General features: G+C 53.2%; 1 protein-coding gene across 11 annotated transcripts in view; it reads right to left on the bottom strand.

The window, feature by feature from the left end:
- The window catches only part of PLEC (plectin), a 218,105-nt gene that overhangs the window by 127,252 nt on the left and 66,687 nt on the right, over positions 1 to 24,166 (bottom strand). For 2 of the 11 annotated variants that reach the window (XM_040433168.1, XM_040433169.1), the window contains exon 1: positions 11,616 to 15,773. The exons of 4 other annotated variants lie outside the window; for them this stretch is intronic. In XM_040433168.1, coding sequence (XP_040289102.1) covers positions 11,616 to 15,420 — 3,805 coding nt within the window. In that variant the 5' untranslated portion in view covers positions 15,421 to 15,773. Of the gene's footprint in view, positions 1 to 4,258; positions 4,290 to 5,021; positions 5,092 to 11,615; positions 15,774 to 24,166 lie in introns of those variants that run through there. 5 more of the 11 variants (XM_040433182.1, XM_040433183.1, XM_040433184.1 and 2 more) reach the window with 3 other exon arrangements.

Raw genomic sequence — 24,166 nt, 5'->3', positions numbered from 1 at the left:
TATACACTGCCCCGTGGTGACGTATACCGCTCTATACTGGTCCGTGTTATCCGCTGACACTATATACACTGCCCCGTGGTGATGTATACCGCTCTATACTGGTCCGTGTTATCCGCTGACACTATATACACTGCCCCGTGGTGACGTATACCGCTCTATACTGGTCCATGTTATCCGCTGACACTATATACACTGCCCCGTGGTGACGTATACCGCTCTATACTGGTCCGTGTTATCCGCTGACACTATATACACTGCCCCGTGGTGATGTATACCGCTCTATACTGGTCCGTGTTATCCGCTGACACTATATACACTGCCCCGTGGTGATGTATACCGCTCTATACTGGTCCGTGTTATCCGCTGACACTATATACACTGCCCCGTGGTGATCTATACCGCTCTATACTGGTCCGTGTTATCCGCTGACACTATATACACTGCCCCGTGGTGATGTATACCGCTCTATACTGGTCCGTGTTATCCGCTGACACTATATACACTGCCCCGTGGTGATGTATACCGCTCTATACTGGTCCGTGTTATCCGCTGACACTATATACACTGCCCCGTGGTGATGTATACCGCTCTATACTGGTCCGTGTTATCCGCTGACACTATATACACTGCCCCGTGGTGATGTATACCGCTCTATACTGGTCCGTGTTATCCGCTGACACTATATACACTGCCCCGTGGTGATGTATACCGCTCTATACTGGTCCGTGTTATCCGCTGACACTATATACACTGCCCCGTGGTGATCTATACCGCTCTATACTGGTCCGTGTTATCCGCTGACACTATATACACTGCCCCGTGGTGATGTATACCGCTCTATACTGGTCCGTGTTATCCGCTGACACTATATACACTGCCCCGTGGTGATGTATACCGCTCTATACTGGTCCGTGTTATCCGCTGACACTATATACACTGCCCCGTGGTGATGTATACCGCTCTATACTGGTCCGTGTTATCCGCTGACACTATATACACTGCCCCGTGGTGACGTATACCGCTCTATACTGGTCCGTGTTATCCGCTGACACTATATACACTGCCCCGTGGTGATCTATACCGCTCTATACTGGTCCGTGTTATCCGCTGACACTATATACACTGCCCCGTGGTGATGTATACCGCTCTATACTGGTCCGTGTTATCCGCTGACACTATATACACTGCCCCGTGGTGATCTATACCGCTCTATACTGGTCCGTGTTATCCGCTGACACTATATACACTGCCCCGTGGTGATGTATACCGCTCTATACTGGTCCGTGTTATCCGCTGACACTATATACACTGCCCCGTGGTGATGTATACCGCTCTATACTGGTCCGTGTTATCCGCTGACACTATATACACTGCCCCGTGGTGATGTATACCGCTCTATACTGGTCCGTGTTATCCGCTGACACTATATACACTGCCCCGTGGTGATCTATACCGCTCTATACTGGTCCGTGTTATCCTCTGACACTATATACACTGCCCCGTGGTGATGTATACCGCTCTATACTGGTCCGTGTTATCCGCTGACACTATATACACTGCCCCGTGGTGATGTATACCGCTCTATACTGGTCCGTGTTATCCGCTGACACTATATACACTGCCCCGTGGTGATGTATACCGCTCTATACTGGTCCGTGTTATCCGCTGACACTATATACACTGCCCCGTGGTGATCTATACCGCTCTATACTGGTCCGTGTTATCCGCTGACACTATATACACTGCCCCGTGGTGACGTATACCGCTCTATACTGGTCCGTGTTATCCGCTGACACTATATACACTGCCCCGTGGTGATGTATACCGCTCTATACTGGTCCGTGTTATCCGCTGACACTATATACACTGCCCCGTGGTGACGTATACCGCTCTATACTGGTCCGTGTTATCCGCTGACACTATATACACTGCCCCGTGGTGATCTATACCGCTCTATACTGGTCCGTGTTATCCGCTGACACTATATACACTGCCCCGTGGTGATGTATACCGCTCTATACTGGTCCGTGTTATCCGCTGACACTATATACACTGCCCCGTGGTGATCTATACCGCTCTATACTGGTCCGTGTTATCCGCTGACACTATATACACTGCCCCGTGGTGATCTATACCGCTCTATACTGGTCCGTGTTATCCTCTGACACTATATACACTGCCCCGTGGTGATGTATACCGCTCTATACTGGTCCGTGTTATCCGCTGACACTATATACACTGCCCCGTGGTGATGTATACCGCTCTATACTGGTCTCACCCGCACATACACATGTATCCGGCCAAGACGCAGTGCAGACAGCTCTTCTCACTGACATCCATCCTGCGAGCCGCCGCCGCCAGCCGCTCCGGACCCCGGAGAACGCGCTATATACACAACGTGTCCGGCTGATAATCCGCCGCCCATGACACACACCAGCTGCCCCCACAGGCGCCTGCAGCACCTCATAAAGCGGCTGCGGCGGTCGCACCGACAGGCGGTCCATCGCTGCGGCCCCAGGCACATCTCACCCACATTTTTGCGGATCGAATGCAGACCAATTCACTTATACGGGCCGGGAAAGATGCGGACTGAACACCGCCACTCCGATTCCGGCGATTACTGCGGACAAGGATAGGGCGTCTCTACAGGAGTTAGCGGCACGTACACGGCCGGGATCCATGGTTTGCAGATCCGCGTGCGGTCGAGGCCAGACGGTGCTCAGTGCGAGCTTCCTGCGGCCACTCCGATCCAGCACCGCCGCTCTGCCGTCTTCCCCATACAATGCTGGCGGCAGAGCGGGGAAGGCGTCGGTGCCTGGGGTGGCGGCTGCAGGACGGTACTTATTTTTTACGGTTTTACATGCCGCCTGGCACTTTCGCTGTGCAGACGACAGGAATGAACGTAGTGTGAATTAGGCCCAATCCATGAGGAGATGTGTGACCGTACAGAATCGGCACATACCGCCACACACTGCCTCCGGGGGACACCTGTCTGACCTGCGTTTTATAAAACGGACGAACATAAATTAGGCCTCAACCCAAGAATCGGCTGCCATTAAAAACACGTCGTAAGATCTGCGACCGCGCGATTCCTTCACAATAAACTGCCGCAAAAAGGCGCCATTGATGTAAAAGTGCAGCATTAACCCTTGCGGTGCTGCTTTCTGTGGGTCACCTCCCGGCCGGGGATCCCCCCTCTCCATTTCCCTGCAATAGAAGCCTGGAAGTTCCCGTCCATGGAGACACGGAATACAATCCTCCCGCGGAATGGATCCCGCAATACGGAGATTCGTACTCTCATCGGAGCGGGACACTCCACCTACAGGGGGCATCATCCCCTTGGATTCCTCACAGACCTTGTGTTACATTTCCTCACTATGTTCAAGGTCTCTGCTTGCTGTCAATGAACAGAAATATTCCTTGCTTACTTTTAGGGTTTGTTACAGTGTGTCAGTACAGGCCATCCTCTGTATGGTAAACCCCTCAGCAGCACACAGCATTCTCCTGCAATGTATTAGTCTATGGTGTAGACTGGATACAACTGTACCAAACCCTCAGCTCTATTAGCAGGACCGGCTTAGGACAGGTTTTCAGTCTCTGAATGTAAACAATGTTTCCATTCACTGACAGCAGGCAGAGATGTTATCAATGCGGAAATAAAAGGGGTTCTTCCACCTCAGACATGGTGATAATGAAGGTTTGTTGAGGGTCCCACCACTGGGGCCCCGATCCACTGCTCTGGCAGGACGTATGCCTCACCAACCCGGAGTTGGGACCCCAAATCTTCTCTGTTGCGGCGGTTGCGCAGCACGGACGTCCTGACATCGGGTCACAATCAGAACCCGGCGTCCATAGGAATGAATGTCCCATCCGTGTTATATACGGCAGCAGCAGAACCCCCAGACTGGGAGCTCGCTGATCGGGCCCCTGGGGGCCCCCATTAACTCAGCACATCCTAACAGGCCACTGACTGCTGCAGGTCCAGAATGGAGGCCACGAGGCCGTATTCACATAAACCGCGACATAACTGCAGCTCAGCGGTGGCGACCCCCCGGAGTGTGGCAAGGAGCAGACCACCCACCAGGACGCCCCGCTGCCATCTCCTGGTGCCCCCTGCCCTACATGCCAGGTGAGATGCCAGTCTGACGGACTAGGTTTCTAAACACAGACGCGTCCCGTCCTGGCAGAGACGGGTTCAGACAAGCCCTGGAATACCCCCTCCAAAAATAAAGGGGGCGCCGCTACACGAAGGACCCACCTGGAACAATCTTCATAGGAGCCGAGAAGACGCAGCTCTCTGGAGGATGGCGAGGGCAGCACTGCGTCCACGGGGGCGAGGGTCCGGAGAGGCAGCCAGGGGGCCGAGCAGGATATAAATAACGGGGCCGCGTCATATGTCAGAGTCTTACTGGTATTAGCAGCTCAGCCAACAACACGGGACACCAGTGTAACCCAACGCAGGGGAAACCGTACTGGACGCAGTGAGAACCACGCTTCGCCGGGGGTCGAGAGGTTCGTAGGTCGCTGCACGCAGCATCATGGCGGCTGCAGGGCTCAGCCTCGGGGGCCCCCGCCTCGTGCATCGCAGGGCCACGGCACAGAATACAGGGCACCCACTATACGCAGGGTGCTCCCGCTCCACCAGGTGGGGTGTCCTGCGCTGGACCCCACTTCAGGCTCGTCCCCCCACTAGGACAGGCCCCAGCGTAGTGCAAGCGTTTCGCTAGTTAACCCCCTCACCGCCAGCAGCCTCAGGAGTTAATCCGAATCCTGCCTATTTTAGGTAATGAAATGTTTGGCTGAGCGCAGGGAGAGCGGGGAATTTATGGGAGAACCCAGGCAGGGAAGGGGGGGGTGGGATGAGATGTGGGGGCCGCTGAGGGGCCCTAACCCCAAAAGACAGTTCTACACCAAGCACTACAGGACCCCGGCGACCCCTGACCTGCAGCAGGTGTCCGGGGGGTATCTGCCCTCACCCCCACATCAGCCCCCCGACCTCCCCTACAGGTCCATGGCCCTACCTTGTCCCTGCTGTATGAGGTCATCGATATAACAGCGGCCGTCATCCTCCTCCATGGCAGCGAGTGTCAGCTCTTGTGCTGCACTCCACACGTCCAGTGATGGAGGGAGGTGTGAGAAGTGCTCCACCTCCTGCAGCAGCAGAGCAGGTCCCAGCAGAGGATGCTGCCCGAGCACGCTGCGCCCAGCAACCACCGCAGCTCCCTATATGGCCCTAGATACTGCACAGGGGGCACCATCATCATCATCAGTGCCAGGGAGGGAGCCACACGCTGCACAGGGGGCACCATCATCATCAGTGCCAGGGAGGGAGCCACACACTGCACAGGGGGCATCATCATCACTGCCAGGGAGGGAGCCACACACTGCACAGGGGGCATCATCATCAGTGCCAGGGAGGGAGCCACACACTGCACAGGGGGCATCATCATCACTGCCAGGGAGGGAGCCACACACTGCACAGGGGGCATCATCATCAGTGCCAGGGAGGGAGCCACACACTGCACAGGGGGCACCTTCATCAGTGCCAGGGAGGGAGCCACACACTGCACAGGGGGCACCATCATCAGTGCCAGGGAGGGAGCCACACACTGCACAGGGGGCACCATCATCAGTGCCAGGGAAGGAGCCACACACTGCACAGGGGGCACCATCATCACTGCCAGGGAGGGAGCCACACACTGCACAGGGGGCACCATCATCAGTGCCAGGGAAGGAGCCACACACTGCACAGGGGGCATCATCATCAGTGCCAGGGAAGGAGCCACACACTGCACAGGGGGCACCATCATCACTGCCAGAGAAGGAGCCACACACTGCACAGGGGGCATCATCATCAGTGCCAGGGAGGGAGCCACACACTGCACAGGGGGCATCATCATCACTGCCAGGGAGGGAGCCACACACTGCACAGGGGGCACCATCATCAGTGCCAGGGAAGGAGCCACACACTGCACAGGGGGCATCATCATCAGTGCCAGGGAGGGAGCCACACACTGCACAGGGGGCACCATCATCAGTGCCAGGGAAGGAGCCACACACTGCACAGGGGGCATCATCATCAGTGCCAGGGAGGGAGCCACACACTGCACAGGGGGCACCATCATCAGTGCCAGGGAAGGAGCCACACACTGCACAGGGGGCATCATCATCAGTGCCAGGGAGGGAGCCACACACTGCACAGGGGGCATCATCATCAGTGCCAGGGAGGGAGCCACACACTGCACAGGGGGCACCATCATCAGTGCCAGGGAAGGAGCCACACACTGCACAGGGGGCATCATCATCAGTGCCAGGGAAGGAGCCACACACTGCAGAAACACAAAGGGACAGACTCAGATGTAGAGGGGCTGTCAGGCCGTGCTGAGACTTGTAGTTCTACTACAGGAGACGCGACGCTGATGGATAATGAAGAAACTGTAAAGACCACCAGGCACAGGGCGGCCCCCGAGTGTTTTGTGTGGTCTCCGCTGCACAGGATTCTTGACTCCTCTGCTGCAGAATTTCTACTCTTTGGTTGTCACCACAAACATGGGCAGTGCCAGCCTCCGCCTAATGTCAGTGTAAATACGGGGAGCCGGCACCGGCGGGTACAGAGTCACTGGCTGGGTGGAGTTATGTTCTGCGGGGCCACAGAGAGGACTATGGAGCCACAGAGAGCATTACGGGGCCACAGAGACATTTCTGAAAGGATAAGGACATTTACAGGTTGCGCAGAGACGTATTACAGGGCCACAGAGAGTATTATGGAGCCACAGAGAGGATTATGGAGCCACAGAGAGGACTACGGAGCCATAGAGAGGACTACAGGGCCATAGAGAGGATTACGGAGCCACAGAGAGGATTACGGGGCCACAGAGAGGATTACGGAGCCACAGAGAGGATTATGGAGCCACAGAGAGGACTACGGAGCCACAGAGAGGATTACGGAGCCACAGAGAGGATTACGGGGCCACAGAGAGGACTACGGAGCCACAGAGAGGACTACGGAGCCAAAGAGAGGACTACGGAGCCACAGAGAGGACTACGGAGCCACAGAGAGGACTACGGGGCCACAGAGAGGACTACGGAGCCACAGAGAGGACTACAGAGCCACAGAGAGGACTACAGAGCCACAGAAAGGACTACGGAGCCACAGAGAGGACTACGGAGCCACAGAGAGGATTACGGAGCCACAGAGAGGACTACGGAGCCATAGAGAGGATTACGGGGCCACAGAGAGGATTACGGGGCCACAGAGAGGACTATTGGGCCACACCGAGAGCATTACGGGGCCACAGAAAGGACTACGGGGCCACAGAGAGGATTACGGGGCCACAGAGAGGACTACAGGGCCACAGGCAACACTGTCAGGAAGGATCACTTTCGAATTCTCCTTATATGAAGCACTGTGCATAATTCAGTGTTGATGAGGAGGACGCAGGTTATATTAGATCACTGGCCCCTGGTACCTGGGGCCCCAGTCCCATCCCTCAGTATTGGTGTGGGGGAGGGGCCCGTTCCTTATCTTCCTATAATCTATGACTCAGAGTGATGGTGTCTCATTATTTCCATGAACCTCGTCAGGTCGAATCTAGAAAACTCCACGGATGAGGAGAGAGAAACCTTCTGTAAAGAGACGCCTCCGGCCCACGGCGACCGCGAGACGCCTCCTGCCCACGCCGACCGCGAGACGCCTCCTGCCCACGCCGACCGCGAGACACCTCCTACCCACGCCGACCGCGAGACGCCTCCTGCCCACGCCGACCACGAGACGCCACCTGCCCACGCCGACCGCGAAACGCCTCCGGCCCACGCCGACCACAGGTGCCCCCACTGTAATAAGGGGGTGATCACAGGAGGCAGAGGCCGGGGGGGTGTAATAAGGGGGTGATCACAGGAGGCAGAGGCCGGGGGGGTGTAATAAGGGGGTGATCACAGGAGGCAGAGGCCGGGGGGGTGTAATAAGGGGGTGATCACAGGAGGCAGAGGCCGGGAGGGTGTAATAAGGGGGTGATCACAGGAGGCAGAGGCCGGGGGGGTGTAATAAGGGGGTGATCACAGGAGGCAGAGGCCGGGGGGGTGTAATAAGGGGGTGATCACAGGAGGCAGAGGCCGGGGGGGTGTAATAAGGGGGTGATCACAGAAGGCAGAGGCCGGGAGGGTGTAATAAGGGGGTGATCACAGGAGGCAGAGGCCGGGGGGGTGTAATAAGGGGGTGATCACAGGAGACAGAGGCCGGGGGGGTGTAATAAGGGGGTGATCACAGGAGGCAGAGGCCGGGGGGGTGTAATAAGGGGGTGATCACAGGAGGCAGAGGCCGGGAGGGTGTAATAAGGGGGTGATCACAGGAGGCAGAGGCCGGGGGGGTGTAATAAGGGGGTGATCACAGGAGGCAGAGGCAGGGGGTGTAATAAGGGGGTGATCACAGGAGGCAGAGGCAGGGGGTGTAATAAGGGGGTGATCACAGGAGGCAGAGGCAGGGGGGGTGTAATAAGGGGGTGATCACAGGAGGCAGAGGCCGGGGGGGTGTAATAAGGGGGTGATCACAGGAGGCAGAGGCCGGGGGGGTGTAATAAGGGGGCGATCACAGGAGGCAGAGGCCGGGGGGGTGTAATAAGGGGGTGATCACAGGAGGCAGAGGCAGGGGGTGTAATAAGGGGGTGATCACAGGAGACAGAGGCCGGGGGGGTGTAATAAGGGGGTGATCACAGGAGGCAGAGGCCGGGGGTGTAATAAGGGGGTGATCACAGGAGGCAGAGGCCGGGGGGTGTAATAAGGGGGTGATCACAGGAGGCAGAGGCCGGGGAGGTGTAATAAGGGGGTGATCACAGGAGGCAGAGGCCGGGGGGGGTGTAATAAGGGGGTGATCACAGGAGGCAGAGGCCGGGGGTGTAATAAGGGGGTGATCACAGGAGGCAGAGGCAGAGGCCGGGGGGGGTGTAATAAGGGGGTGATCACAGGAGGCAGAGGCCGGGGGTGTAATAAGGGGGTGATCACAGGAGGCAGAGGCCGGGGGTGTAATAAGGGGGTGATCACAGGAGGCAGAGGCCGGGGGGGGTGTAATAAGGGGGTGATCACAGGAGGCAGAGGCCGGGGGGGTGTAATAAGGGGGTGATCACAGGAGACAGAGGCCGGGGGGGTGTAATAAGGGGGTGATCACAGGAGGCAGAGGCCGGGGGGGGTGTAATAAGGGGGTGATCACAGGAGGCAGAGGCCGGGGGGGGGTGTAATAAGGGGGTGATCACAGGAGGCAGAGGCCGGGGGGGTGTAATAAGGGGGTGATCACAGGAGGCAGAGGCCGGGGGTGTAATAAGGGGGTGATCACAGGAGGCAGAGGCCGGGGGGTGTAATAAGGGGGTGATCACAGGAGGCAGAGGCCGGGGGGGTGTAATAAGGGGGTGATCACAGGAGGCAGAGGCCGGGGGTGTAATAAGGGGGTGATCACAGGAGGCAGAGGCCGGGGGGGTGTAATAAGGGGGTGATCACAGGAGGCAGAGGCCGGGGGGGTGTAATAAGGGGGTGATCACAGGAGGCAGAGGCCGGGGGGGTGTAATAAGGGGGTGATCACAGGAGGCAGAGGCCGGGAGGGTGTAATAAGGGGGTGATCACAGGAGGCAGAGGCCGGGGGGGTGTAATAAGGGGGTGATCACAGGAGACAGAGGCCGGGGGGGTGTAATAAGGGGGTGATCACAGGAGGCAGAGGCCGGGGGGTGTAATAAGGGGGTGATCACAAGAGGCAGAGGCCGGGGGGGGTGTAATAAGGGGGTGATCACAGGAGGCAGAGGCCGGGGGGGTGTAATAAGGGGGTGATCACAGGAGGCAGAGGCCGGGGGGTGTAATAAGGGGGTGATCACAGGAGGCTGCCCCAGCACAGTCAGTAATTTACGAGGTGTCAGCTCCAGGTAATTCAGGGTGCCCACCCCCCTCCCCACGACACCCCCTGAGAATTCTCCCTCTTAAGACATCACCCCCCCCCCCCCCCCTCCGATGACTACAACCCACATTCTGTCATGGCCTCCGAGTCCTGCCGTCAGTCTGACATGTAGAGCGGCCTCATACTTCAGAGCTGAGTAATGCTTGGCCCCTCGCCAGATCCCTCAGCCGTACAGGGGCCCCGAATACACATCACAGGGCCGCACTCCTCTATATAACAGCCCCCCCCCATGGTCTACTATACAGGGGCCCCGAATACACATCACAGGGCCGCACTCCTCTATATAACAGCCCCCCCCCCCCCGTGGTCTACTATACAGGGGCCCAGAATACACATCACAGGGCCGCACTCCTCTATATAACAGCCCCCCCCCATGGTCTACTATACAGGGGCCCCGAATACACATCACAGGGCCGCACTCCTCTATATAACAGCCCCCCCGCATGGTCTACTATACAGGGGCCCCGAATACACATCACAGGGCCGCACTCCTCTATATAACAGCCCCCCCCCCCATGGTCTACTATACAGGGGCCCCGAATACACATCACAGGGCCGCACTCCTCTATATAACAGCCCCCCCCCAGGGGCCCAGAATACACATCACAGGGCCGCACTCCTCTATATAACAGCCCCCCCCCCCCAGGGGCCCCGAATACACATCACAGGGCCGCACTCTATATAACAGCCCCCCCCCATGGTCTACTATACAGGGGCCCCGAATACACATCACAGAGCCGCACTCCTCTATATAACAGCCCCCCCCCCCATGGTCTACTATACAGGGGCCCCGAATACACAGCACAGGGCCGCACTCCTCTATATAACAGCCCCCCCCCCCCCATGGTCTACTATACAGGGGCCCCGAATACACATCACAGGGCCGCACTCCTCTATATAACAGACCCCCCCCCCCCCCATGGTCTACTATACAGGGGCCCCGAATACACATCACAGGGCCGCACTCCTCTATATAACAGACCCCCCCCCCCCCCCCCCCCCCCCCATGGTCTACTATACAGGGGCCCAGAATACACATCACAGGGCCTCTAACCCTAAAACACTTCATGACCAAGTTTGTTACAATGTTACAATTGTCTACACTGACACACTGCTGTAACAAGCCCACTTCAGCTGTGTGAGCAGGACTCACCTTGCAGGTATGTTCCATTCACTGACAGAATGCGGAGATGTAAAGACAATTGTCTATCAGACAGTTGCAGGACTTTTCACTTGACCCCTACCAGGTGTGACTTGACCCAAAGTCTCCATATTGGTCGTGGCACTCTTTACTAAACCATGCCGCAATGTGCCCATATGCCCCGTCCCTCGGCCAGCCCTCCCCGCTACAAAGCAAAATAAGGAAGGGCCCTGGGACAACCACAACCCTGAGGAATTAGAAGAAACCTGTCTTCGTAGTCACAGGTGCTCTCATCCTATGTTCCCCATCTGCATTTTGGGGACCATTTAGAGGCTGTAGTTGTGCCCATCACATCAGCCTTGACAGGACATATATATGTGATACTCTTAAAGGGGGCCTGTTCTGTCCAGCGCAGGGACTACATCCAGGCTTTTCCCATCCACCAGGGACACGAAGAACATGTACCAATATTCTACTAAGGGGCATTTGGGTAAGGTCCAAAGAGACTAAGCTTCATAAATATTGGCATTCTGGGCCTACCTTCTTCAGGGGTAGATTCTGAACCTTCCGCAGGAAGTGGAGAACAGTCAGGTTCTGGAGGCTCAGATCGAGCTTCCTGTTCCTCCACTTTAGACTTTGGTGCTTTCTGGGTAAGAATGACAGTTTCTGATGCAGTTTGAAGCCCCTCCACCTTAGATTCTAGAGGTTCTTGGGTAAAAGTTACAACATTCACTTTGGATTCTGAAGATATTTGGGTAAGTGTCACTGATCTAGATACAGTTTGAAGTTTCTCCACCTTGGACTCTAGTGAACTTTCAGTTAGAGTGACTGTTTCCTTTACAGTCTTGACTCCTTCCTTGGATTCTAGAGGTTTCTGGGTAAAGGTCACTGTTTCCTTTACAGTCTGAAGTTTGTCTACCTTGGATTCTGGAGTTTTTTGGGAGAGGGTAACCATTTCCTTTACAGTCTGGAGTTTTTCCACCTTGGATTCTGGAGTTTTTTGGGAGAGGGTAACCATTTCCTTTACAGATTGGAGTTTTTCCACCTTGGATTCTGGAGTTCTTTGGGTAAGAGTGTCAGTTTCCTTTACAGTCTTGACATCCTCCTTAGATTCTGCAGGTTTTGGTTTTGGGATAAGGGTGACTGTTGTTGCCTTTACAGTCTGGAGTTGCTCCACCTTGGATTCTGAAGTATTTTGGGTAAGGGTGACTGTTGTTGCCTTTACAGTCTGGAGTTGCTCCACCTTGGATTCTGAAGTATTTTGGGTAAGGGTGACTGTTTCCTTAACTGTCTTGACCTCTTCCTTGGATTCTAGAGGGTTCTGGGTAAGGGTGACAGTTTCCTTTGTAGTCTTGACCTCTTTCTTATATTCTGGAGTTTTCTGGTTAAGGGCAACAGTGTCTATTCCAGTCTTTACTTCTTCTATGGATTCTGGAGGTTTGTGGACAAGGGTGACTTCTTCCTTTGTAGTCTTGGCCACTTCCTTAGATTCTGGTGATTTCTGGGTAATGGTGACAGTTTCCTTTGCAATCTTAACCTCTTTCTTAGATTCTAGAGGTTTCTGGGTAAGGATGGCTGTTTCCTTTACCGTCTTCACCTCTTCCTTGGATACTGAAGATTTCTGGTTAATGCTGCCTATTTCAGTTACTTTCTTGGCTTCTTCCTTGGATTGTAGAGGTTTCTGGGTAAGGCTGACCGTTTCCTTTACAGTCTTGGTATCTTCCTTGGATTCTGAAGGTTTCTGGGTAAGGGTTACAGTCTCCTTTACAGTATGGAGTTCCTCCACTTTGGATTTTTGAGTTTTCTTGGGCACATTAGCCCTTTCTGTTGCAGCAAGAATATCCTTCATATCAGATTCTTGAGTAATCACAGCATGCAAGTCTTTATTAGCAGCTTTGGTTTGCTTTCCATCACTAACTTGTATCTGCTCACCTGTGGTGGTGCCAGTTTTGGAGTCCTTGGACTCCTGATACGGGACTTCTTGTTCAATGGTCTTAGAATAAGTCATCGATACAGACACTTTCTGGTGTACATCTTCTTTCTGGACCATTTTCTCATCCTGTTTTTTGGACTCTAGATGCTTCTTCCCGGAATCCTCCAAAGATGAATGATTTTGATTAGTCAAATTTTTTACCTCAATGAGCAGGTCCTGAGTGTTCTTATGGACTGAGGTATCTGCTTCCTTGTGAATCCCTTGTATTTCATCCACAAGTACATGGCTGGTGGTCCCCAGAGAAGAGACCAGATCTTCAGCAAGAGAATTTTTACTGATATTCTCTACATTAGGCTCCAGTTTAGTCTCACTCTGAACATTTTCTTGAGAGAATAGTTTATTTTTCACCTCTTTCTTCAGTGGGTGGGTGGCAGAGATGTCCTGGACATCTGTCTTTGGTGACTCTACAGTCTCTTTTTTGGCCTTCTTACTTTTACCCTTGGATCCCTTCTTATCCTTCTCCTGAGTGACCTCCTGTTCTGTCTTAACCTGGACAGGTGTACTGGTGACACTCACTTCCACTGGGCCCTCATCCTTTAGATTCTGACTCTCTGATTTGGTCTTTAGTTTGTCCTCTCTAGCATCCATTAAATGTGAGGGACCCTGAGTAAGCCCACCTTGTCCTCCTGCACCCTCACAAGCTTTTTCTGTTTTTGCTTCCTTTTTAGATTTCCCTTGTTTAGCTTTTGGAGACTCGCTCTTTGGAGTCACCTCAGGTGTGACCTCTACCCCTTTCTTTGCTTCACTTTTTACTCCTTCACTAACACTCGTTTTTTGGGCCTTTTTGGCTTCTGTAGTCAAGCTATTCTGGTCATCATCAGCCCTTTCTTTTCCTGCCTTTTCCTGACCTTTCTTCCTTTGGCCCCTTTTCTCTTCTACCTTGGTCTCTGTTTTTGGAGGCTCTAGTTCTGCAGTCATTGGACCAGCAGTGACCTTAAACTCCTCCTCCTTTTGATGCTTCTGCTTTTTGCTTTGCAACTTCTCGCTTTCCTGCTCTGCTGCAGGTTTGGAGGCTGACAGCACATGGGTTTGACTCACTGCTTTATCTTCCAAGTACTTTTCAGCTGAAATGCTATGCCTTCCCTGCTGTTTAACCTCTTGTGTGGCCTCTACGCTTGTCTTGACAGAGGCAGACACAGCTAAACCTGAGGCCTTCACTATCTCCGCTGTCTCTTTCTCCTTTCCATTTTCTTTGGTTGGTTTTATTACTTGTGCTTTGTTCTTCTCCTGGCCCAATACCTGCTCTTGTACTGCAGCCCTCTCCCTAATCTCTGGCTTTACTACCTTCTCTTGGGCATTGACCTCTAGACTTTTATGAATGGATACTACAGAGGACACTACATGGACCTCCATATTTTTCTCTATAATGACCGCTTTGGACTCTTCAGATTTTTGGACCACTTTGGAGCTGGACCATTTAGTAGCATTTAGGGTCTCTGACATGAGGCCTGACCTGTTGACAGTCTCGTTGGATTCTAGTTTACCCTCTCTCCTCACATTCTCCTCCTTTTTCAGATCCTGCCTCTCACCGAAGGAGAAGACTGAACCTGGAGAAGTCACTAACTCAGCATTTTCTGTCACTGTGTGTCTCCTGGAAATGTCTCCCTTTCTGAGCCCTTGGGTCCCTCGGAACATCTCATCTGCCCAGCTTTCAGAGGAAGATGTTCCTAAATGTCCCCTCTTCTCGTACTCTGCTCTCTCTGGCTCTCCCACATGTCTCTTCCTAATCTCTTCCCTCCTCTGAGTTTGCTTGGTCCCCCATTTCTCCTCTACATTGGTAGAACTTGTTCCCTTCTTATTACTGGCCTGGTCATCTTTTTCCTCCCATCTCTGCCACCCACCTCCTTGACAGCTGTTCTCGAGCACGTGGGACTTGGTGGAGCCATGCATGGTGTCCTGACCTCTCGGGGGCAAGGTTTCCTCTCTCCTGCGATACTCTTGCCTCTCAACATCGGCCTGGGGTTTTGGAACATATGATGTGGGGCCACGGACTGCTTGGACATTTGCAGCAGGTGTCTTCCGGGGTAATCCTGGGGGGGCAATGGGACGTCTTACCCTCTGTAGAGATGCAGGCACAATTTCGGGAGGAAGATGTAGGTATTGGCGCAGATAGGCGATGCCCTCATTGGTAAGGTACCAGTAACAATGCTTCCATGCGAAGGTATCCCTGACGAATCCACGAGATTTCAGAGAGCCCATTGCTTTGGTTACCTGCAGGTTTGTGACCCCGGGAACCTCGGCATGGCGACTCTGCGGCCTCTCGTCGTTCTTAGCCACCATGACTCCATCACGGAAAAGTATCTCATAGATCGCTCGCAGACGGTCACGTGGCATCAGCATCCCAGCCACCATCTTGGTTATTTAGGCTCAGTACAAGTGCAGAAGAGAAAAGTGCAGTCTGCACCAGAAAAAAAAAAAAAAGTATAAAAACCAGCACAAAAAGAGCGAATAAATAAGCAGCAGGAAGTTCCTTGTGTCGGTGGCAGCGAGCTGCCGGCTGATCTCCCTGGATGAAGGTCTCCACAGGGAGAAGCGTCTGCAGTAATCGCTGCAGATCCTGAAAATGGGCAGACAGTTTTTTCCTAGCCGTCCTCCCTCTACGTCTCCCCCTCCTCAGCTTCTGGAGAGTGTTAGCGACTCCACCTCCGGGTGTGAGAGAGACTGGACAGAGCAGAGAGACAGCCTAAAGTCCAGGGAGACTGTGCCTCGACAGGCACAAGAGGAAAGAGAGTGAAACCCGCGCGCTCTCACACGCCCTCCAGTCAGACAGGCACTTACGGAGGGAGGGGGCAGGATTCCAACCACGGCTGCCAATCCCACTCCTCCCAGTGCACCGTGCCCATTCAGCACCCAGGATGCCGGGCACACGTCCGTGCCATACCTTGCATCCCGCACAGCGTGTTACACCTTACCACAGGAACAGGAAAAATCTAAAAATCCTGCGCTTTTGGCAGTGCGAGCAGAGAGCGGCGTCCCGGCAGAGGTGGTAGGAAGGATATGAATGGCATACCAATCTCGTCCGTGCCACGAGGGGTGCAGCTGCCAAAATCCCTCAGTACGTGCCCTTTACGCAGAGTGACAGCCGCCTGCAAAGAGTTAACATGACAGCTCCGCCGTATGACCAGAGGGTTATATATAAAGGTATATTCCTAGACTGCAGCAAGGTGACAGATAAATAATACCGCAGCTGTCCCCATGTGTCACACTCCCAGCCCCCAATACCGCCCTGTCAAGTGCCAGCTCCTCGGACAAGCGGAGACACACATCAAGCGCTCAAGCCCTTTAATAAATCTACTAATTACCAGACTTTTCAACAACAAAAGCCGACAAGCCGCGACATGAGCCCTAATGACGAAGATATACCGCTCTGTGGTGCCCTGATGTCGCATCATCTCTACAGCAACGACAGGAAGCAGCGATTATGGCCGATCTGCCAAGATGTAGGAGCATGTTACCGGGAGGCACCACGTGCCTCATGCCTCAGTCATCTGCACACACACGATGCTACCAGGCGCCACTCACGCCTGTATTCCAGTATCTGCCCTGAAAGTTCCCAACTCCTGTAAACGGCGCGGGAGGCGGCAGGTCTGCAAATGTGAAGGGCCTTATTATCACACGGAAAGATTTCTATCAAGATATAAAGTGTCGGTCACCACTACACGACAAACCCGGGGCCCCTACAAATCGTCTCATCAGTGCAAGGGGCAATACAGCAGATCACAGGAGAGGGGGGAACGTGCAGGTTCTGGGGAGCTTGGGGAGCAGACGTCTCCTGTACTGTATCTATAGACTTCTATGGAGCAGACGTATCCTGTACTGTATCTATAGACTTCTATGGAGCAGACGTATCCTGTACTGTATCTATAGACTTCTATGGAGCAGACGTATCCTGTACAGTATCTATAGACTTCTATGGAGCAGACGTATCCTGTACTGTATCTATAGACTTCTATGGAGCAGACGTATCCTGTACTGTATCTATAGACTTCTATGGAGCAGACGTATCCTGTACAGTATCTATAGACTTCTATGGAGCAGACGTATCCTGTACAGTATCTATAGACTTCTATGGAGCAGACGTATCCTGTACAGTATCTATAGACTTCTATGGAGCAGACGTATCCTGTACTGTATCTATAGACTTCTATGGAGCAGACGTCTCCTGTACTGTATCTATAGACTTCTATGGAGCAGACGTATCCTGTACTGTATCTATAGACTTCTATGGGGCAGACGTATCCTGTACAGTATCTATAGGCTTCTATGGAGCAGACGTATCCTGTACAGTATGTATAGGCTTGTATTGGGCATATGCATCTTTCACAGATCACAGCTATAGGGCTGTCGTCATCTAGCACTCTGTTCCTGCCCAGAGCCATGATGCCACAAGCCGATGTGCCCGCCGTGGGGTGCACTGTGGGTTGGTGGCCCGGCGGGCGTGCCCTGACTGCTGCAGCTTCTACTCTCGCCCTCAGGCTCTGGAGTTAAGGTCTATACCTGGGAGCAGGATGCGGCTGGCTGACAGGATCCTGCTGATTTACATGGCCCCCAGTACGCGTACCAGCAGGGCACCAGGCGCTGAAAACCACAGAGACTCCGTGAAGGGTAAATCTTTGCTGACTGACAGATGTACGACCGCACATGAGGGAGTCTCAGATGGAGACCGCCATGCCCAGGGCTGCAGGACGCTGGTGAGATCTACCCTCTGCTCAGTAAACATATCTTCCGCCCCGGGGGATACGGCGTCAGGTGAGATTCCCACACATGCACAAAGCGGCAGAGTCATCCGTGAGGTTTTTCAGGTTTAGGTGGTTTTACAGCAATGGCCGGCACCCCACAGACGGCGGGGGCGCAGGGTGGCCCCATATCATCTCCCTGTGTGCAGCACTGCACCAAATCCTTACAGCGCCCCTCATGTCTGCAGGTCCAGGGACTGGTGGAGAGGTAAGTGCTCGGAGAGGGAGAGGTAAGTGCTCGGAGAGGGAGAGGTAAGTGCTCGGAGAGGGAGAGGTAAGTGCTCGGATGTAAAGAGGTAAGTGCTCGGAGAGGGAGAGGTAAGTGCTCGGATGTAAAGAGGTAAGTGCTCGGAGAGGGAGAGGTAAGTGAAGAACGAGGCGGAGAGGTAAGTGCTCGGAGGCATAGAAGTAAGTGCTCCGAGGCGGAAAGGTAAGTGCTCCGAGGCGGAGAGGCAAGTGCTCCGAGGCGGAGAGGTAAGTGCTCGGATGTGGAAAGGTAAGTGCTCGGATGTGGAAAGGTAAGTGCTCGGATGTGGAAAGGTAAGTGCTCGGATGTGGAAAGGTAAGTGCTCGGATGTGGAAAGGTAAGTGAAGAATGAGGTGGAGCGGCTCCTAGCAAATCTAGGACAGAACAAGGAATTATGTCAATCCAGGTTTGGAGGTATCACATTGGGGACGCCTCAGCGGGATTATTATATTCCAGGTTTGGAGGTATCACATTGGGGACGCCTCAGCGGGATTATTATATTCCAGGCTTGGAGGTATCACATTGGGGACGCCTCAGCGGGATTATTATATTCCAGGCTTGGAGGTATCACATTGGGGACGCCTCAGCGGGATTATTATATTCCAGGTTTGGAGGTATCACATTGGGGACGCCTCAGCGGGATTATTATATTCCAGGCTTGGAGGTATCACATTGGGGACGCCTCAGCGGGATTATTATATTCCAGGCTTGGAGGTATCACATTGGGGACGCCTCAGCGGGATTATTATATTCCAGGCTTGGAGGTATCACATTGGGGACGCCTCAGCGGGATTATTATATTCCAGGTTTGGAGGCATCACATTGGGGACGCCTCAGCGGGATTAATACAATCCAGGTTTGGAGGTATCACATTGGGGACGCCTCAGCGGGATTATTATATTCCAGGTTTGGAGGTATCACATTGGGGACGCCTCAGCGGGATTAATACAATCCAGGTTTGGAGGTACCACATTGGGGACGCCTCAGCGGGATTATTATATTCCAGGTTTGGAGGTATCACATTGGGGACGCCTCAGCGGGATTATTATATTCCAGGTTTGGAGGTTTCACATTGGGGACGCCTCAGCGGGATTAATACAATCCAGGTTTGGAGGTACCACATTGGGGACGCCTCAGCGGGATTATTATATTCCAGGTTTGGAGGTATCACATTGGGGACGCCTCAGCGGGATTATTATATTCCAGGTTTGGAGGTTTCACATTGGGGACGCCTCAGCGGGATTATTATATTCCAGGTTTGGAGGTATCACATTGGGGACGCCTCAGCGGGATTAATACAATCCAGGTTTGGAGGCATCACATTGGGGACGCCTCAATAGGAGTAACACAATCCCGGCTTGGAGGTATCAGACTGTGGACGCCTCAGCGGCAGACCGTAGATACCACCACCATATGCCGGTGTACAGTGGGGGGGCAGGGGCCGTCTGGCGAGGGGTCACATGTTTGCCACATTACCTGCATACACAAAACGGAGGGAAGAAATGCAATGGGAGCTTCAGCTGGGACCAGTCTGAACTGTAGGACGACGATGGGACTGGGGAGAGCTCCGCAGAATTGTGGGGGACACCGCACCTCCACCGGCTTGATGTGCGGAGCGGGGAGGACTCCACCGCCTGCAGGGGTTAATCCTGCAGAAGTCCCAGCGCGGGCAGATCTCGGGGAAATAGTCCCGTGTTTTGTACATTGGATCCTTGAGATGAGGAGGGGGAGGACGAAAAACCTCCAAATCATAATATTTACAGCGTCTCCATGGCGAGCGAGACGGGAACAGGAAGAAGCCTCAGCCTGGCACCCAGGCCGCCCGCTATATATAACCAGGGCGGGATACAGGTGTGTATTACACTGCAGCGTCCATTATACCGTACAGCAGAGGTGTGTATTACACTGCAGCGTCCATTATACCGTACAGCAGAGGTGTATATTACACTGCAGCGTCCATTATACCGTACAGCAGAGGTGTGTATTACACTGCAGCGTCCATTATACCGTACAGCAGAGGTGTGTATTACACTGCAGCGTCCATTATACCGTACAGCAGAGGTGTATATTACACTACAGCGTCCATTATACCGTACAGCACAGGTGTGTATTACACTGCAGCGTCCATTATACCGTACAGCAGAGGTGTGTATTACACTGCAGCGTCCATTATACCGTACAGCAGAGGTGTATATTACACTGCAGCGTCCATTATACCGTACAGCAGAGGTGTATATTACACTGCAGCGTCCATTATACCGTACAGCAGAGGTGTATATTACACTGCAGCGTCCATTATACCGTACAGCAGAGGTGTGTATTACACTGCAGCGTCCATTATACCGTACAGCAGAGGTGTGTATTACACTGCAGCGTCCATTATACCGTACAGCAGAGGTGTATATTACACTACAGCGTCCATTATACCGTACAGCACAGGTGTGTATTACACTGCAGCGTCCATTATACCGTACAGCAGAGGTGTGTATTACACTGCAGCGTCCATTATACCGTACAGCAGAGGTGTATATTACACTGCAGCGTCCATTATACCGTACAGCAGAGGTGTATATTACACTGCAGCGTCCATTATACCGTACAGCAGAGGTGTATATTACACTGCAGCGTCCATTATACCGTACAGCAGAGGTGTGTATTACACTGCAGCGTCCATTATACCGTACAGCAGAGGTGTGTATTACACTGCAGCGTCCATTATACCGTACAGCAGAGGTGTGTATTACACTGCAGCGTCCATTATACCGTACAGCAGAGGTGTATATTACACTACAGCGTCCATTATACCGTACAGCAGAGGTGTATATTACACTGCAGCGTCCATTATACCGTACAGCAGAGGTGTATATTACACTACAGCGTCCATTATACCGTACAGCAGAGGTGTATATTACACTGCAGCGTCCATTATACCGTACAGCAGAGGTGTGTATTACACTGCAGCGTCCATTATACCGTACAGCAGAGGTGTGTATTACACTGCAGCGTCCATTATACCGTACAGCAGGTGTATATTACACTACAGCGTCCATTATACCGTACAGCAGAGGTGTATATTACACTGCAGCGTCCATTATACCGTACAGCAGAGGTGTATATTACACTGCAGCGTCCATTATACCGTACAACAGAGGTGTATATTACACTGCAGCGTCCATTATACTGTACAGCAGAGGTGTATATTACACTACAGCGTCCATTATACCGTACAGCAGAGGTGTATATTACACTACAGCGTCCATTATACCGTACAGCAGGTGTATATTACACTACAGCGTCCATTATACCGTACAGCAGAGGTGTATATTACACTACATCATCCATTATACCGTACAGCAGAGGTGTGTATTACACTACATCATCCATTATACCGTACAGCAGAGGTGTGTATTACACTGCAGCGTCCATTATACCGTACAGCAGAGGTGTATATTACACTGCAGCATCCATTATACCGTACAGCAGAGGTGTATATTACACTGCAGCATCCATTATACCGTACAGCAGAGGTGTATATTACACTGCAGCGTCCATTATACCGTACAGCAGTGGTGTATATTACACTACATCATCCATTATACCGTACAGCAGAGGTGTATATTACACTGCAGCATCCATTATACCGTACAGCAGAGGTGTATATTACACTGCAGCGTCCATTATACCGTACAGCAGAGGTGTGTATTACACTGCAGCATCCATTATACCGTACAGCAGAGGTGTGTATTACACTGCAGCGTCCATTATACCGTACAGCAGAGGTGTAAATTACACTACAGCGTCCATTATACCGTACAGCAGAGGTGTATATTACACTACATCATCCATTATACCGTACAGCAGAGGTGTGTATTACACTGCAGCGTCCATTATACCGTACAGCAGAGGTGTATATTACACTGCAGCGTCCATTATACCGTACAGCAGAGGTGTATATTACACTGCAGCATCCATTATACCGTACAGCAGAGGTGTATATTACACTACAGCGTCCATTATACCGTACAGCAGGTGTATATTACACTGCAGCGTCCATTATACCGTACAGCACAGGTGTATATTACACTGCAGCGTCCATTATACCGTACAGCACAGGTGTATATTACACTACAGCGTCCATTATACCGTACAGCAGAGGTGTATATTACACTACATCATCCATTATACCGTACAGCAGAGGTGTGTATTACACTGCAGCGTCCATTATACCGTACAGCACAGGTGTATATTACACTGCAGCGTCCATTATACCGTACAGCAGAGGTGTATATTACACTGCAGCGTCCATTATACCGTACAGCACAGGTGTATATTACACTGCAGCATCCATTATACTGTACAGCAGAGGTGTATATTACACTACAGCGTCCATTATACCGTACAGCAGAGGTGTATATTACACTGCAGCGTCCATTATACCGTACAGCAGAGGTGTATATTACACTACAGCATCCATTATACCGTACAGCAGAGGTGTGTATTACACTACAGCATCCATTATACCGTACAGCAGAGGTGTATATTACACTACAGCGTCCATTATACCGTACAGCAGAGCAGAGGTGTATTGCGCATGGAAATATATCATCATGCAGCATATATAGCCAGATATTACAGAGCAGCCTGCATTATATTACTGTACATTATATCACTGTATTATATTACGGAGCAGTATGTTATATGGCAGCACTCATGAGAGGAGCAGACGGGCGTTATAACATTCATCTAGATGCCATCTATTTACCTTATGTGACAACGCCCAGATCAAACCAGAATCCGTGTACTGAGTCACCGCCAGATCCGTGTCCGCCATTAACTCCAGAGCAAACTCCAGCACCCCTGTAATACCGCGCCCCGTCACACCGCACCCCTGTAATACTGCGCCCCGTCACACCGCACCCCTGTAATACTGCGCCCCGTCACACCGCACCCCTGTAATACCGCGCCCCGTCACACCGCACCCCTGTAATACTGCGCCCCGTCACACCGCACCCCTGTAATACTGCGCCCCGTCACACCGCACCCCTGTAATACCGCGCCCCGTCACACCGCACCCCTGTAATACCGCGCCCCGTCACACCGCACCCCTGTAATACCGCGCCCCGTCACACCGCACCCCTGTAATACTGCGCCCCGTCACACCGCACCCCTGTAATACTGCGCCCCGTCACACCGCACCCCTGTAATACTGCGCCCCGTCACACCGCACCCCTGTAATACTGCGCCCCGTCACACCGCACCCCTGTAATACCGCGCCCCGTCACACCGCACCCCTGTAATACCGCGCCCCGTCACACCGCACCCCTGTAATACCGCGCCCCGTCACACCGCACCCCTGTAATACTGCGCCCCGTCACACCGCACCCCTGTAATACTGCGCCCCGTCACACCGCACCCCTGTAATACTGCGCCCCGTCACACCGCACCCCTGTAATACTGCGCCCCGTCACACCGCACCCCTGTAATACTGCGCCCCGTCACACCGCACCCCTGTAATACCGCGCCCCGTCACACCGCACCCCTGTAATACTGCGCCCCGTCACACCGCACCCCTGTATTATTGCGCCCCGTCACACCGCACCCCTGTAATACTGCACCCCGTCACACCGCACCCCTGTAATACTGCGCCCCGTCACACCGCACCCCTGTAATACTGCGCCCCGTCACACCGCACCCCTGTATTACTGCGCCCCGTCACACCGCACCCCTGTAATACTGCGCCCCGTCACACCGCACCCCTGTAATACTGCACCCCGTCACACCGCACCCCTGTAATACTGCGCCCCGTCACACCGCACCCCTGTAATACTGCGCCCCGTCACACCGCACCCCTGTATTACTGCGCCCCGTCACACCGCACCCCTGTAATACTGCCCCCGTCACACCGCACCCCTGTAATACTGCGCCCCACTATACTCTGTGCTCCCCTGTAATACTGCACCCCACTATACTCTGCTCCCCTGTAATACTGCGCCCCACTATACTCTGTGCTCCCCTGTAATACTGCACCCCACTATACTCTGCTCCCCTGTAATACTGCACCCCACTATACTCTGTGCTCCCCTGTAATACTGCACCCCACTATACTCTGTGCTCC

The sequence above is a fragment of the Bufo bufo genome, chromosome 5 (genome assembly GCF_905171765.1).
Source record: "Bufo bufo chromosome 5, aBufBuf1.1, whole genome shotgun sequence".
Taxonomy (NCBI): domain Eukaryota; kingdom Metazoa; phylum Chordata; class Amphibia; order Anura; family Bufonidae; genus Bufo; species Bufo bufo.
The sequence above is the reverse complement of the archived record's forward strand: the minus strand, read 5'-3'. Positions and strand labels throughout refer to the sequence as shown.